We start from the raw sequence: 17672 nt of genomic DNA, 5'->3' as shown, positions 1-17672 counted from the left end.
GAGCCCAGGCAGAAGGCTACCGCACTATAATTAGGAATTTTCTTCTAAGAAAAACATCCTAATAGACATCCTGCCATGCTTATTTTATTTTAATTGGATGTTTAGCTCTAGGGATCTTCATAATTTTTCATAAAACTTTAATGTTAATAAAATCAGCTGGAAGGAAGCACTGCTTATCTCCTTGATTACACCATAAGGAGCAGGATCTTAATTTGAGTGTTTCTTTTCTTTCTTTTTTTTTTTTTAAGCTAATGAGAGCAAAGAGTTTTAAGTGGATCAACACGGTGCATCACCAAGTATTGCGCCTGTGCCCCCTGTGAAAGGAAAATTACACAGGACAGAGTTAAACAGGGCAGGAAGACTTTATTCAGAACTGTCGCAACAGGGGAGAGAGTTTGAAATCAACTGCTGCTGAAACAAAAGGCAGGAGAGTCTAAGTGCTGGGCTGAGCTAGTGGGAAGGTGCTAGAGGACTTCAGCAGGGACACTGGTCATTGTTATTAGGCCATCTGTGTGTGCTAAACAGCACGTACGGGAGTGAGCTTTCTATCCCCCACCCAAGGACCCACCCAGTATCTCTGTCTTTCTGGATGATTACAGTTCAGAGGAATGGCTCCCAGCTCCTTAAGAAAGACATGCTGGCTTGTAAACCTGGCAAGAGATTGGAAGAAGATTTACATCTCATAGAAGCAGAGGAAGTGGTTACAGTTATAACTTTTGTGAAGTAAATGCTCCCAGAAGAGGGAGAAAAGGGACCTTGAGTCAGGAAGAAACCTGTCTAACCATCGAGTGAGGCTAAAGGGAATGTCCCAGCCGTCCTGGTCACCTATTGATGAACGACTAGATTTTACCTGATGACCTGGGAACTGGTTTAAATGTGTAAGTCCTTTCTTACAGGCAAAGGATACACAATCTTAAAATCTTCACAGTTTATGTATAACTAAAGGTTACTCATGAGTAACCTACTAAATTAGATATTGGCATTTAGCAGGGATGTTGTTGCAGTCTGCTTTAGAGTGCAAGAGATTTCACTATCTGAAGTTGACTTAATAAAAATACAAGAGACACCCGTTGATGCCAAACATCTTAAACATATCTTAACATGTTTTCTATAATGAACAGAATAATTGAAGAGCTCTTCTTTTCCCAGAATGGGTAACTTGTCCAAGGTCAGACTGGGAATGGAAAAGCAGATCTCAAAGCCAAGGCTTTGCCTCCAGAACCAGGATCTTAGCCCAAAACAGATATGCATGAGCACAAGCTGAAAGAATGACAGAGGAACATGCACGAACGCTTCTTTCTTCTTCCCTTTAAATAACTGAGATGTCCCCCATAGCCAGTCCTAACTCCGCTCCACTCCACTTGAACAGTTCCTACATAACTCTGAGTTCCATCCTGTTTCCTGAATGGAAGACTGTCTTGTCTCTATGCAGGTGTCAAAGGCCTTCCTCCAGCTTTGCCTCGTTTCCTGTGGTCTCGCAGCAGCACCTCATTTATTTGTGCAGAAATTATTAATGTGACAGGGCCCAGCCTGATGTAGAATCAGTTTGGACCCCTGTGATCATTTCACATTCCGGTGGCACAAAGCAGGAATGATGATGGGTGTCCTCGACCTTTCTCCCTGCTTGGATGACTACATCAATTACGAAAATAGTAAAGAGATGTATGACCACCGTCAGTCATGGTGCAATAGCATGGGACTGCGAGTGACTACTTAAGTGAGATATAAAAGCTTTAAGATACATGCCAAGTCTTGTACCACACAGATGTGTGAAGACCTCTGTGACATTTTGCTTTTTAACTTAAAGAAGCATTTGGAAGCCTGGGAAATAATGCAGAATGCTGCAGATTTTCTGTTAGAGAATCAGACATCTTGCGGTAAATGTTTTGATCCCTATTTTGGTTACCAACTAGTTTAGGGGGTGCATATGTGAATGTATTAAAAATTAATCATAACTATCTCATTATTAGGCCCAGGCTACCCTCCAGGAGCATGACATCTAGAAAGGCATACAATCAGATAAAGCAGCAAGTACCAGATGGCATAATTAACGTAATGAGCATTTGTCAAAATTATACAGCTGTTTATGATTTATATATTTAGTGTTTGTCTCCTCCACTAGGCAGTTAACTCCATGAGAGCAGGACCATGTTTCTTTTGTTGCTCTACCATAGCAACTGACACATTTTAGAAGCTCAATGAGTATTTTTAAATGAATGAATGAGTCATTCATTCTACGTTTAAGAGAAGGAGCCAAAATATTGGGGAGGTTTCGATCATGAAAGGTTTGGTCACACAAAGTTACTGAAAGAAATTATCATACTGTCATAGATGTGTTATGTTATCTTTCTCATGTTTTGAACGTTTATGTTAAATGGATTCCAGTAGGTTTCCCAAGCATCTCCTATGCACATGGCCCTGCAGTATGTCCTCCTACCCAGCTTACCCAATAATATTGGACTCTGTAATGTACTGCCAGCCAAAGTCCATTTTCTACATAATGAATATGAAATTTTCACTCTTAAATCTTGAAACTATAAGGTCTTATTTTCATTTCAGAGTATTTGAACATAGACCTACTGGCCTAAGAAACTGCACCTAAACCAATTATCATTGAACACTGCATAATGGCCCTCCTTCTGTTTGTTGGAAGATCATCAAAATTTAGCTTCTTGCAAACAGCAGTCCAAATTACCATGAAGTTTACTACAGGAACGTTAATGATGATCATTAAAAATAATTATGTAGTCAAAGTTTGCAATTGAAGAAGTACATGTCATTTTTCAAACAGAGTATCATAAGTCTGCTCCATTCCTAAGGTAGGTTCTTCTACATTAGTGGATGATATTACTTTCATACAGAATTAATAAGCTTCCAATCAGTCTCATAAAGTTAAGTGACTGGTTTCTTGTATCTGGGGAGAATGGAAATTTAAAAATCAATAGCAAAAACAACAAAGAAAATCTTTGACTGTAACTTTAGTTATAGGAGTTGATGGGATTTAAAAGCTCTTGTAACTGGAATGAAACCCATGGACTAGAAAACAGATTATTTTCTTTTTTTCTTTAGACAATGAGGTGTAATTTTATGCATGATCAGTTCTATCATGTAGTTGACATATTTGCTCCAATGGGTAAGATAAATTCATTGTGTTAATGTCTCAAAATTGTATGGCAACTACTATCTTTACACTTTGTTTTTCAAAGATCATGAACGCTTTTGAAAGTGGTAACTTCCTTCTTTCCTATTGTCTATTATTAGTTACGGTGTGATAATTGAATCACCAGTGAAAGGGATAGTTAAGTTATATTACTATTACATGAAGAAGGGATGTGTGCAAGTTTGCAAAGTGGCATCTTGAAAACCTCTTGAAATTCTTCTTTGCCTCCTCTCTGTAATTAATTGTGAGGAAAATAAAAGATTTAAGGGAATAGTGAATGCAAGAATGTTTCTTGACAATTTACCCAAAATTTAAAAATATCTGCAGGGGAAGTGAATTGTGTAGGTTTCAACAATCATCCGCTTTTATCTTAACTACGTATCAGGAAGCATCTATGTGGCCACTGCCTGAATGTAGGTATGTCAGGCTAAATCAGGCAAATTGATATGCAGTCAAGTTCAGTGATCATTTTTTATCGGAGTATTACTTTATTTCTAACAGGATAATTACATGGGTTTATTTAAACTAACAATTGATTATGTGCCATAATACCATTGTCAACTAAAATCTGATGAACTTAGTGATTTCTTTCTTATTTTAAATCTCTTTGATATTTGCTTAAGATAGCATGTGTGCAGAATATATCCTGCTAGGAAATCTCTATCAGATGATGATTTTGTATGTTGTCTGAAAGTATTTTTAAACTGTAGAGAATATATACTGCTAAGAAAACTCCATCACTTGTAAGAGTGTCTGGAAGCTATTTTCTGTGTTGTCTGACAGGTTGGGGTTTTTTTTTTTTTTTAACTAAAATAGCTAACAAAATTAAATGTAACAAGAAGAAAAGTACCAGTTTTAATGGTACAGATTGCCCATATGAGACTGTTATTTGGATTTCAACCAAGATTAAACTAGCTAATTAAACAGAGGGAAGTCATCTAAAGCATTAGTAGAGAGCCGAAATTAAAATGTATCTGTTTATTGGATTGTTTTGACAGGATTCCTTTGGTTGCAAGTGACAGAACCACAACTGAACTGCCTGCATCAGAGAAGTTAACTACTGTCCTAGGGAACCGGGAGGTCTGAGTGTGGTTTGTTCTGAGGCGTAGCTCAGGGCTATATACATGTTCAGTGCTCTCGGAAGCACTTGGTCTTTCTTGTATCACTTCTCTGCCCTTGTCTGGATGCAAAGTCTGCTTTTCTTTCTCTGGGGTTGTAATGTGCAAAATGCGAGTCTGTAGCCAAAGGGAACCAATTTTGGCTACCATGAGAGAGATCATGCCTGTGAATGAAACTAATCTGGAGTAAATCATTTATAACAAAATATACTAATTGGCCAGACAGTGGTTTATATTCCCATTTAGGAAAGGTGAGGTGCATGTGGAATAAAAGGAAAAGAAACATTTTTTTTTTACCATCTTTATCATTTTTAAGGGTACAGTTCAGTGATGTCAACTATATGCACCTTGTTGTGCAACAGATCTCTAGAACTTTATCATCTTGCAAAACTGAAACTCTATACCCACTGAACAGTTCATTTCCCCTGTCCCCCAGCCACTGGAAATTACTTTTTGTTTCTATCAGTTTGACTGCTTTAGACATCTCATGTAAGTGGAATCATACAGTATTTGTCTTTTTGTGACTGACTTAGTATAATATCCTCAAGGTTCATCTGTGTTGTGGCATGTCACAGGGTTTCAGGAAGAAGATATTTTATGTTTTTTGTTACTTTAAAGGGATATCCAAGAACACAAATGCCCTTGGGCAACTTAAATTCATAAAACAAGCATAAAGAAAGCTTATGGGGCTGAAAATAATGGGAAAATGCACCACTAACTTAGAATTATTCAAAGTCATTCAAAACACTGGGTTTATGAAGGAAAAAAGGCAAAATTCACACCTGCAGCTTTGGATCAAAAGTCTTCAATATGTGCTTCTTTTAAGTATACTTTGAGGGTGATTTATGAGACAGTATTTTATTTTAATTTTTGCATATAATTTTTAATTAAGCCTTTTATTTTGAGACAATTATTGATTCACGTATAGCTGCTAAAAAGTAATGCAAGGAAATCCCATGTGTCTTTTTTTTTTTTTAGTGACTTTTTTTTTAACTTCTTTTAACATTTCTTTGGGGGGGGGTAGGTAATTAGGTTTATTTATTTATTTATTTTTGAGGAGGTACCGGGCATTGAATCCTGGACCTCGTGCATGCTAAGCACACACTGTACCACTGAGCTGTACCCTCCCCAAATCCCATGTATCTTCTAACCAGTTTCCCACAGTGGCAAAATCTTCCAAAACTGTAGTGAAATATCCCAAATAGGATGTTGATGTTAATATATTCCACTGAGCTTGTTTAGATTTAGATTGTGTAGGCGCCCATACGTGCAGTTTCATGCAATTTTATCACATGCGTACAGTGAATTTTTAAAGTAGATTATATATGGCTATTTCCAAGATGCTATTATTTTTATGAATTTTAGCAGTAAAATATGTAATGCTCTTAATTTTGTGTGACAAACCTGAAGAAGGGCGTCTTATCATACTTAAACTAGATCTTTGCTTTCAATTACCTTATTCAAGCTATAACATTTTTCATTGTCTCTGTAATTATAGAATGATATATGTACATTTGTTTTTCCCAAACTTACTTCTTCTCCTTAATACTTAGAATTAGGTACTGATTTCATTGTGTCATTATTGTCAGAGAAGTAAGACATGGTTTAAGAACTTACTGTTAATATTTGAAGACAGTAATTGAGGAAAATAATAGTGGTATTCTAAACATTTCCTGTTTTACTTAGAACCTTTATATTTACTGGTCTTATCAAATAACAGATCATTAGGCATTTGCATTAAGGGCAGTGAGATTCTCCATTTAGTTATGTAGAATTGCATAATTAAATCAGAATAAAATAAATGTAAATATCTGTAAGGCAAATTACCCAACCCTTAGGTACATAGTCACCATTGTATTTTACACCTCTTTAATGATTTATTATTTCCTTGTTCACTTTCGTAAATTATTCTAATTTATTGAGTCTATATGTCCTTCAAACAAGAACATCTTCTTTTCCTATAGGAAGAGATTCAAAGAGGATTTTCTAAGATAGACAATTATTTCTTTTTAGGAAAAATGAAGTGGCGTAGTGGGAACAAAAGAGCTTGCCCTAAATTGAAATAATTTCTTTATATAAATAAATGAAGGAAATTTTCTCCTTCATAGAGAAAAATTAACACAATTAGTTTTTTAATAGAGAACACAAATGATGTTCCAGCTTTCCAGTAATGGCCTGGCCTCTTACTTCTCCTCTGTTTCAACAGAGACCTCATGGAAACAATTCAGTCTCTTAGTTTTTAGATGATGATCTGAAGCCAAATGACAGCTGTACTGAGAATATTTGAATTATTTTCTAAGGAAAACTTAATCAAGGCCATTCTCATTGACACATTCATTCAATACCTACACTAATGATAGCAGTGGTGAAAACAAGGAACAGCAATGACAATACTAACAGATAACTCTTACTATCTCTTACTAATAGTAGCTACTCTGTACCACGTACTTTCCCAAGTCCTGAATTGTGCCTCTCTAATCCGTTAGAACTCTTTATTTCTATTCCATTTTTTAGCCTTCTTAATCTCCATCTCTCATGTCCCTTACTGAGCTTCCCACAGTGTTTATTCTTTATTTTCCTTACGGTTGTTTTCATGCCTGTTAATACTCTATTTTGTTTTCTTTATTTCTTAGTTCTGTGAACCGACATTTCATCTTACTGTCACACCTCTGAGATTTGATGTTTCTACTCTATTGTTTTCCAAGATAAAGGAAAATGCTTTACATTTTTAGAACAGTTGCTAATGTTTACCTCAGTTTAACGGCTTCTTTGGGGGGAGGGGCGCTGGGTTTTGTCTAGTCTTTTTCTTCTTACAGAAACTTCGTGTTAATGCTGTACTGTTGCCCTTTTTTAGAAAACATACTGATCTCTGGAAGAACTCCTTTTCCCTGAACAAGCCCTTCACCCTGTAGATGCATTCAGGCAGACGTGTTTGCTGCAGTGGTGAGCTTGCTGACTTCTGCAAAGAAAGGGTGTTGGTCTCCCTGCTGCCTCAGATTAAACCTGCTTCATGAAGACCTGGCTGACCCGTTGAATACTTTACTTCTGTAGCTCTGTCTCTTCTACTTACCTTCCACTTCTCAGAAACAAAATCCCTCCGTCAGGGGCTTGTTCTGCCAGCCCGTGTCACCTCAGTTCCTGCACCCACAGCTGTCTCCAGAGAGTAGGTTTTATGCCCTTTATTGCCAGGCTGTCTGTTTTTCTGGTTATTTCTGAGGTCTGCTGTCTTTGAACCCTTTTGCCACTGACAGTGCTCTGCTTGGTCTTCTGTCTCCATTCTCTTCCTGATGATCCTGCTCAAACGTGTCAGCTTTTGGAAATCCTACCTGTACTGTGGTGACTATATATTGTTCTGATCTCCTCATTTTTAAAGCTGGAGTTTGCTGGATTTTATTTTTAACGTTCCCAATGTCTTTTCAAAAATAGCCTTATTGAGTTATAACTTACACTCTGTAAAAGTCTTCCCTCCTAAGTACCTAGTTAAATAGCAGTAAATTTATGTAGTTGTGCAGCCATTAGCACAATCTAGCTTTGCAGGGCTCCGGAAGTTACCCTGTGCCTGTTTGCACTCAGCTCCTTAGTATTTCTTTCAGGATTTTAATTGCTAAAATGAAGTCCTTTATTTACATAGCTATGATCATTTCAGAAACTGTCTTTGCTATGTTTTCATTATTAATGAATCTAAAAAGGAAATGGAAGTTTAATGTTATAGAAGATTAATAATTACGTACGACTAAATCTTGCCTTTTATTCTTCTACTCTGATTTTCATAATAGATTTATCTATAACTTCTCAGGTAATTTCCTTCTCAGAGGATGGGATTTTGAGTGATACACTTAAAACACTGGGGTCAGTCAGGACACACTGATGTTAATTGCTGCTGTGATTCTGTTAATGTGAAATGATTTTCCCTTTCAGTCTAAGGCTCTGGAGGTACCATGAAATCGATTGAAAATTCTGAAAGGAGAGGAAGCCCTGAATTATTTCAAACAAGCTAATATAATTTTAAAAGCATATTTTATACTTTTTCTTAAAACAGTTTTGCTACATTCAGAATTTAGTGCAATAAGTGATAAAATTAACTGCTTGTTCTAGTGTTAGTCATAATCTCATTACTGTCAGTAGACCCTTGGTTAAATTACTTAACCCTCTCGAATCTTGGTTTCCTGAAACCCCTACAATAATTTATCTTCATTGTAGTAAAATGTTAAGAACTTTTGTTAGGAGAAGGTACCTCAGTGGCCTATTAGATGCATTGAAGCCCTGAATGTATGTATAACTCAAGCATTTCCGAAAATGAACAAAGATGAAGCAAGCCAACTAGACAGTGCCACACTCATCTTCTGAAAACTATATTCTTCCATCTGTCCTGTATAGCTTGGACTTCCCTAAACATAAAAGTAGAAAATTTGGATATACTCTCTGCTTCTTAATGGCAGATATGGCATAGATTCAAGATGGTCTCATCAATACCATACTACCTAGAGTATGTATAAATGTACTATTTTTAAGGATTGCCCCCTCACTGTCTTTATCTGCTGTAATATTGCTATGAAGGAATGTGCTTGAAAAATAAGCACTATGTTGGTGGATTGGGTTGTAATGATGTGAATAATGCAAGTTAGTTAAACATTTTAATACTCAGATAACAAAATACCTATAACAGAATGTCACATTTATCAAGTTGTACAGTATTAATCACTTTAATATCATTAAAGGAGCTAGGTAACTCTGCAGTCTGCCTCTGAGCAATGTTTCCTGTTTAATTTAGCACGCTCTCTTCTCTTAGTAATGCAAAGTAGGCCTTAAGAAAAGTTTCAGAAAGCCACTACTTACTAGAGGCTGTATAATTAGTATTCTACATGCCATCAGAATTCTTTTTATCTTGTTGCATACAAAAAAAAATCCATGGAAAATAACTTAAAGTAAAATGTTGAGGTAATTTCAGGCAAAAATAATAATAATACTACAAAAGAGGAGATCTAATAGGCCACTGAAAATTATGGATTTAATTTGATTTAACATTGATCAAAGTTTCAAATAATAATTGGAATGTGATTTCAGAAAAAAAAATACTGGATGCAGCTGAACTACTGTGTCTTGGCTCAAGTCCAAAATGCATCTTGAAATATCTGCTGTTATATTCTTCAGAGTCAGATGATGTTGACTTGAGAAATCTGTCTGAGTATAGGATAAGAACCAGGTGAAATAGTGGCGATAAAGAAGTTGCCATGGTATTAGCCTCATTCCTTTTACGTCACCTTTGGTAGGAGAACTGCTCTGATAGTCATATTCTCACTTTCCCTACATGTCCAGACACATTTATATACATATATATCAGAAAACCCTACCTAGTGCTATATGCACTTGTATACATATTTTTAAAATAAAACTAGAACTAGGTAGATGTAGAATAGATAAACAAGATTATACTGTATAGCACAGGGAAATATATACAAGATCTTGTGGTAGCTCACAGTGAAAAAGAATGCGACAATGAATATATGTATGTTCATGAATAACTGAAAAATTGTGCTCGACGCTGGAAATTGACACAACATTGTAAACTGACTATCACTCAATAAAAAAATAAATAAAGTCTTATTATTTGGAGTATAACAAATATATCTTAAGTAACAGTTCAATAAATGTTCACAGATTGAATGCATATGTGTAACAATGACCTAGATCAACCAATAGAACATCACCAGCACTCCAGAAACCCCACCTCCTTTCTTGTTATTTTAATGGCTATTGTAACAGCCAACAGCATAGTTTAGCTTTACCTGATTCTGAATTTCACATGAATAGAATCATACAAAACGTGTTCTTTTATATGTGGCTTTTTTCACTTGTTTGTGAGATTTGTCCACATTCTTGGGACTAGTAGCATTTCTTCTTTAGCTCATCTATCTATTCCTTGAGTTCTTTTTGAAAGGGAGGGGTTGTATCTTCCTCAATTTATTTGTTTTGTCTATAATTTTTCCTTGCTTTGATGTGTATTCTTAAGTTTGCAGCGCTCCTTTCCTCCTGTTCATCAGTTTATTTGCACACATATGTCTCATGCTGCACCTGCTGCTGCTGACTCTCCTCCCCCTCCTCTTCCTCCACCTCCTCCTCCATTGGTCATTTTCTTGAATGGGTGTGGTGGAGGTGTCTTCATTAACTGGCAGAGTAGTCAGCCGACAGTTTGAAGTGTGATCTCATTTTTGTTTCTGCCTGAGGTGGTGAGCTTTGTCTAAGTTAGCAGAGAGCCTGTTTGGCTGATAAGGATGTCAAGCAGGTCTAGTTTTGGATACCATCTTTTAGGTAAGCAGTATAGATCAAGATCAGTAGTTTTTACCTTACCAAGAACTTCCTCTGTATAGATGGTCTATCAGAATGCTAAATAAAATGTAGGTCTCCTCTGGGGCTGATACCGCCATTCCAAGCAAAAAGGCATCGGACTTACTCCTCAGGGTGAACCCCAATTTTGAAAAATCTGTGTTCTACCCATTCTGCCTTATCCTCACAATGATTATGGGGTTATGGATAGACAGTTCTTGTTTTCTTTGATATTTCGGGTTGATTTGAGAATGAATAGATGAAAGAAAGCATGAAAAGATGTTTTACTTAAAAATAGATAGCTGGAAGTTAGTTTGCAATATTTGCATATTAATTGACAGGAAGTGAATTTGCAGTGTTACAGCATACAGATCTGACATTTTTAAATATTTTACTTTCTTTTAAATATAAATTTCACAAGGCATTTTTGTTTTGTCAGACCATATAAATAATTTTTATTAAATATTTTCATTTAAATATTTTCATTTATTACTTGTTTTCTTTTTGAATTTATTCTAACATCTTGATTTCCTTCTACTCTTCAGATGCAGCAACTGTTCCATGAAAATTATGAACACAATCGGAAGGGTTATATACAAGACCTTCACAACAGCAAAATCCACGCAGCCATAACACTTCATCCAAACAAAAGGCCTGCCTACCAATACAGGCTTCATAATTACATGCTCAGCCGCAAAATTTCTGAACTTCGCTACCGCACCATCCAGCTCCACCGGGAGAGCGCTCTGATGAGCAAGCTCAGTAATAGTGAAGTGAGCAAAGAGGACCAGCAGCTGGGAGTGATGCCTTCTTTCAACCACTTCCAGCCTCGGGAGAGAGATGAAGTGATAGAATGGGAGTTCCTGACAGGGAAGCTCCTCTACTCAGCCTCTGAGAACCAGCCTCCTCGACAGAGCATCAACAGCATCCTGAGAATAGCGCTGGATGATACCGTCCTGCAGGTGATGGAGATGATCAATGAGAATGCTAAGAGCAGAGGACGGCTCATTGACTTCAAGGAAATCCAGTATGGCTATCGCAGGGTTGATCCCATGCATGGAGTGGAGTACATTTTGGATTTGCTCCTCTTATACAAAAGGCACAAGGGGAGGAAACTGACTGTGCCAGTGAGACGTCATGCCTATCTTCAGCAGTTGTTCAGCAAGCCTTTCTTCAGAGAAACTGAAGAGCTAGATGTCAACAGTCTTGTAGAGAGTATTAACAGTGACACCCAGTCATTCTCCTTTATCTCTAATTCTTTAAAGATACTGTCTTCTTTTCAAGGTGCCAAAGAAATGGGAGGGCACAATGAAAAGAAAATACACATTCTTGTTCCTCTCATTGGAAGGTATGACATTTTCTCGAGATTCATGGAGAACTTTGAGAACACTTGTCTTATCCCAAACCAGAATGTAAAGCTGGTCATCATTCTTTTCAGTAAGGATTCTGGCCAAGATTCCAACAAGCATATTGAGCTGATTCAAGAATATCAAAACAAGTACCCTAAAGCGGAAATGACCCTGATCCCCATGGAGGGGGAGTTTTCCAGAGGTCTGGGTCTTGAGATGGGATCTTCCCAGTTTGACAATGATACTTTGCTGCTATTTTGTGATGTTGACTTGATCTTCAGAGGAGACTTTCTCCAACGATGTAGAGACAATACAGTTCAGGGACAGCAGGTGTACTACCCCATCATCTTTAGCCAGTATGACCCAAAGGTAACCAATGGGGGAAATCCTCCCACTGATGATGACTTTGTCTTCTCAAAGAAGACTGGATTTTGGAGAGACTATGGATATGGAATTACCTGTATTTATAAAAGTGATCTTCTGGGTGCAGGTGGATTTGATACCTCAATACAAGGCTGGGGACTGGAAGATGTAGATCTCTACAATAAAGTTATTCTGTCTGGCTTAAGGCCCTTCAGAAGTCAAGAAGTAGGAGTGGTGCATATTTTCCATCCAGTTCATTGTGACCCTAACTTGGACCCTAAGCAGTATAAGATGTGCTTGGGATCCAAGGCAAGTACTTTTGCCTCAGCCATGCAACTGGCTGAACTGTGGTTGGAAAAACATTTGGGTGTCAGGTACAATCGAACTCTCTCCTGACAGTCCGGGCAACACATACTGCCTTTTTCAAGGGGAGTTTACCTCATTGTTGGTTTTGTTATTTTTATTTGATTATTGTTATTTTTATTATTATAATTATTCTTGTTATAATTTTATTTTGTTGTCCTGGTCTTAAACAACTCTTGGTTGTCTTCCAAAGGGTGTTTGTTGACCTCAAACAAGAAGAGTCTGCAGTTCACTGATATTTCAGATTTCTACTGAAGTCAATATATGTATAACTTTTATATATCTTTATTTGAGATTGAGTTAAATTGTGGCAATCAAATGACTTTTGAAGCTCATTCATCATGAGAGACAGCTTAGAAGAATGTTTTCTTGGGCTTAAAGATGCAATATCGACTTTTCTTTTGTTTGTCAAATTCAATGTGATATGAATATTTACTGGTGAAAGGTACCACAAAAGTGCTTTATGCTTCCTATGGGGAAGGGACTCTGTAACATAAACTTGAGTTTTGTAATTTATACAAGGACTTAAATATATAGACAATAATTTTCTTCATCTTTAGGATTTTTAAAGTAAATGAACACTTATGATTGTATGTTTATTTTTTAAAAGAAGTTTTAAAAATTGAGGAGTTTTGTTCCACAAGCAACCGGTACTGGCTACCCTGGTCTTCTGACAATTATGTACTCCTCAGAACTGTCTGCTATAAATGCGAATGAACTTTATTTTCTCAAGGAAATATGATTTAATTAAATATTCATGTACATTTTAGAAGCTTTATGAGACAATGTCCTTCATTTGCTGGCAAGAAGATAATGACAGAACCTGGTTATTTATAATAAAACACAGGTATAACAGTATTCTTTTTCAAAAACACTGAAAAATTTGTGCTGTTTCCTTTCAGTCGTAGTTGATGTGTTTCTTAACGGTCATCGTCGCCAAAAGGTGCTTGCTACACAGGCTAGGAAAATAAATAAGAGATTATGGGCATGATATCTGTATCATTGTGCTTTAAGTCCTAACCTTCATAAGTGATTAAAATGAACAGTTTTTAAAATTTAATAATTTACATTCCAGGGTAAGTATTCCTCCTTGATCTCATCAGCTTTGTGATCAAACTGAACCAAGAACTGGTCAGAAATGGCCTTTAATGTGGGTTGGTAGATGGCTCAAAGATACAAAAGTAAATGGGGAAATTATAAATATAATGAAAATATTCTTATATTTATAATATAACGTAAGTATATAATTAATTTTACAATTATAATTTTGTAGTTTATAGAACACATGGGAAAGTGTCGTTTAGTTTCCTGCATCATTCTTTCTTAGAACTGAGTCAATGCTGTCTAGTTTGTAGAAAAACATAATCTCATTAAAGAAATGTAAGAAAAAATTAAAATCTGTGCAAAAAGATCTTTAGAAGTCATATTTTTAAAATTTCATTTTGTAAATAGGTAACCCATTTGCACAGTTCCAAAATCAAGCAAAAATTTTAAATGTCTTCCGCTGTCAGCTTCACTACCTGTTCACCAAGATCTGCCCTCAGCCACACATATCTGCCATTTTAGGTGTATGTATGTTCATGTGCATGTCTTTCTAAAGTTTCAGAAGCAAAAAAGACATGTTTTATTTTTTCACCCTTTATACACAAAATGTAGCATATCATACATACTGTTCTACACTTTGATTTTCTTTTTTCACACAAGAACACTAATATTTGCATCACAATTGATTTGAAAGCAATTACTGTGCTTTGTTACCATTGTCTGGAACTGACTGCCAAGAGGCCATATAGCATTTGCCTTAGTAATGAGTTCCTTACAGGGTAGCAATCTCTTCTAGTGAAGACATTTTGGGCGCTTCAAAAAAATAACATTGCTTAACATTGTGTCAAATGTCATGGCACTTTCCTTGACTATAACATATAATCTTAATAATGCAAGATTCATCAGAAAGGAATTAATGGCACTTTTAGATGTTAAAAATCTTGACAGGGCCAACAATTCAGAATTGATCTTTGCTCTAAAATTGTCCCCGGCCTTCACAAGCCCTGACTTTAACAGCTTATTTTCCTATGTTTTGTTTCTTAGCTCTTTTGTGGGTTTTATTTTCCTGTACAGTAAATATATTAACATTCAGTAAAGGTAGTCATTTGGGAAGAGCTATTACTAAATAATAATTATTAATGATTTTATTAATGAAGAAAAGAAATCAAGGTCTGTTGTTTTCTTTAACTTAGGCAACTGAAACAGCAGAGAGTTTTACTGAAGAATTGATGCAGAGGCCTCACTTAAAACACCCCAAGTCTTACAGAGTCATGAGGCACCTGCCCAGGGATGAAGTGGCATTCTCCACTGTATTGATGAAATTATGCTGATGAAACAGGAATGCGGAGAGCTCATTTGAACTTAATTACACACATGCACCCTATACTGAAACTAATATAAGTGCATTAAATTCTATTTTATAATTTTGCATTAAGTTTTCCTATGTTTTTTTTTCAGGTACTGTGATAGTTCTTGACTGAAATGTATTGGAGTTATACTAGTGAAACTGAATGTTTTTCCATCCGTGTAATATCTGTTACTTAAAATCCCATGATTCAAGGGCAACGCAATGTGAATACAGCCTGAAGCACAATATCGTACGGTATTGGCATTACCTTATTTGGATAGCTATGGATGTTCTATTTAAATACCACCTCGAGAGCAATTCCATCAACCTTCAACATCATTGTATCGATCGTCTTCTGGGCACTCAACACAACACTGCATTTTACTTATGTTGTCCTTTTAAGTGTAATCCTCATAACAGCTCTCAGAATACTGATACTATTTTCTTCATTCAACCGACATGGAATCTGAGACCGTGAGTGATTAAGTAACTTGTCATGAGTTGTCATAGTTGCCATGCTGTAGAGCTGAGATTTCTGTTACTTGCTGTCTTTCCATGCTAACCCACGGCTTCTTAGTTGTTGGGGTGACATAGGAGACAATGAGGGCACAGAGGTCCAGCTGACTCCATGACCATGTTCCATCCACCATTCAGTTTGCTTCTGCTGTATGCTGGTTCTGGACAGAGATAAGTTTGCTGATCTTTTGCTCAGTTAGAGCCTCTTGAGGCTTTGAATCTCAGTCTTCCCCTACTATGCTGGCTCCCTCTGGGTAGCACTGTGTTGGAGAAGGGTTTCTTCTGTTTCCTTGCTCACAAGCTTTTGGACCTCACAGCAGGAAAAAATGCTCAGGGTTCCTGATGCCAGCAACAGCCCCTCTTTATGGGCTCAGCCAGCTGAATGCAGAACTGTCCACAGTGAAACAACCATGTAATTGCCTGACTGTTTATGTTACTTTACTCTTACAGACTTAGCCTGAGGCAGCTTTGTCAGAGGTAAGATATTTCTAAATCTAAGAGTTGAGCCCTTTGTGCCTAGTCAGTACATGGAAGCCACAGGAATGAATGACCCAAGTGAGTGGAGTGATAGTCCAACCAAGGGAGTAAGTGCTCACTGGAAAGGTAAGTTACGAGGTCCCTCTGTTGGTTTGGTTCCGTCTGTGTGTGTGTAGACAGATAGATAGGTAGGTAGATAAGATAAGATAGACAGACAGACAAATATATATATATTTATTGGAGTATAGTTAGTTCACAATGTATCAATTTCTGGTGTACAGCACAATGCTTCAGTCATACATGAACATACATATATTCATTTTCATATTCCTTTTCACCATAAGTTACTACAAGATACTGAATATAGTTCCCTGTGCTATACAGTATGAACTTGTTGTTTATCTACTTTATATATATTAGTATCTGCAAATCTCAAACTCTCAATTTATCCCTTCCCACCCCCTCCCCCCCGTAACCATAAGTTTGTTTTCTATGGCTGTGAGTCTGCTTCTGCTTTGTAAATATGTTCATTTGTCTTTTTTTTTTTAAGATTCCACATATAAGTGCTATCATAAGGAATTTTTCTTTCTCTTTCTGGCTTACTTCACTTAGAATGACGATCTCCAGGTCCATCCATGTGGCTGCAAATGGCATTATTTTACTATTATTTATGGCTGAGTAGTATTCCATTGTATACATATACCACAACTTCTTTATCCAGTCATCTGTTGATGGACATTTGGTTTGTTTCCTGTTTTTAGCCTAAGAAAGCTGGAGCCCATCTCTAGGCTGGAGCCCATCTCTAGTCAGCAGCCCTGTGGCTGGGCCATTCTGGTTTTATGTGGTCACATTTTCAAATTCACCTTGAGCAATTCCTTCTTCCAGGAGGAGGACCCAGAAGACCAGGCCCTTTTCTAATGGTTTGGATTTGCCAGATGAGAGGCAGTAGGGCCGCCAGGCCCGTCGAGCCCTCACCTAGGACTGCCTTATCCCGGAGGTAATAGCCTATGGGAGACTTGTATCTGGAAAGAGACATGGTGTCTCCCCTCTTTTCCTCTTGTCACTCAACAGAAATGTCCAGATGAGTCTCAAATAGCCAGTAAAAGACGTGTAGCTCCATCTTGGCCATGATGATGAGATTTACATGGGGGAATGAAAGCATCAACACAGTTTACGTGGCCAAGCTGTCTTTCCTTCCCAACCACCCGAGGCTTTCTGAGTCACTAATCTGATGTCCTGCAAGTCATAGAAACTTAGTGTAGCCTTACCATAGGGATATGTCTGTCTACAAGGAGACTGCAAGTAATCTGTGCAGTTCCCCCCCCCCGCCCCGAAGTCTCATTTATGCTTAAACATTGACAACATATCTCATCAGAAATAGTAATTATGTAATTATGGGTATCGCAGGGCGATTGGGCAAAGAAGTGTCCTGAGGGGCAACAAAGGGATCTGTTATCAGTCGTTAGTGCTGCTAACTTGCCTACCTTCCCCATCCGCACTTTTATTAGCATCCTAATCATTGTCAAACATACAGTCGAGGTGGTCTGTCTGTGCCAGAAGCCTCCTAGACTTCCCGTTTTCAAGCAGTAGCCCCAAGAGAGATGGGATGG

General features: G+C 37.2%; 1 protein-coding gene across 1 annotated transcript in view; it reads left to right on the top strand.

The window, feature by feature from the left end:
* CHSY3 (chondroitin sulfate synthase 3) overlaps nucleotides 1-13559 on the top strand; it is a 233829-nt gene extending 220270 nt beyond the window's left edge. Inside the window, exon 3 of the mRNA XM_006213876.4 lies at nucleotides 11148-13559. Within this exon, the coding sequence (XP_006213938.2) occupies nucleotides 11148-12710 (1563 nt within the window). The 3' untranslated portion in view covers nucleotides 12711-13559. The remainder of the gene's footprint in view (nucleotides 1-11147) is intronic.
* The last annotated feature ends 4113 nt before the right edge of the window (nucleotides 13560-17672 follow it).

This window comes from Vicugna pacos, chromosome 3, assembly GCF_048564905.1.
Source record: "Vicugna pacos chromosome 3, VicPac4, whole genome shotgun sequence".
NCBI lineage: Eukaryota > Metazoa > Chordata > Mammalia > Artiodactyla > Camelidae > Vicugna > Vicugna pacos.
The sequence above is the reverse complement of the archived record's forward strand: the minus strand, read 5'-3'. Positions and strand labels throughout refer to the sequence as shown.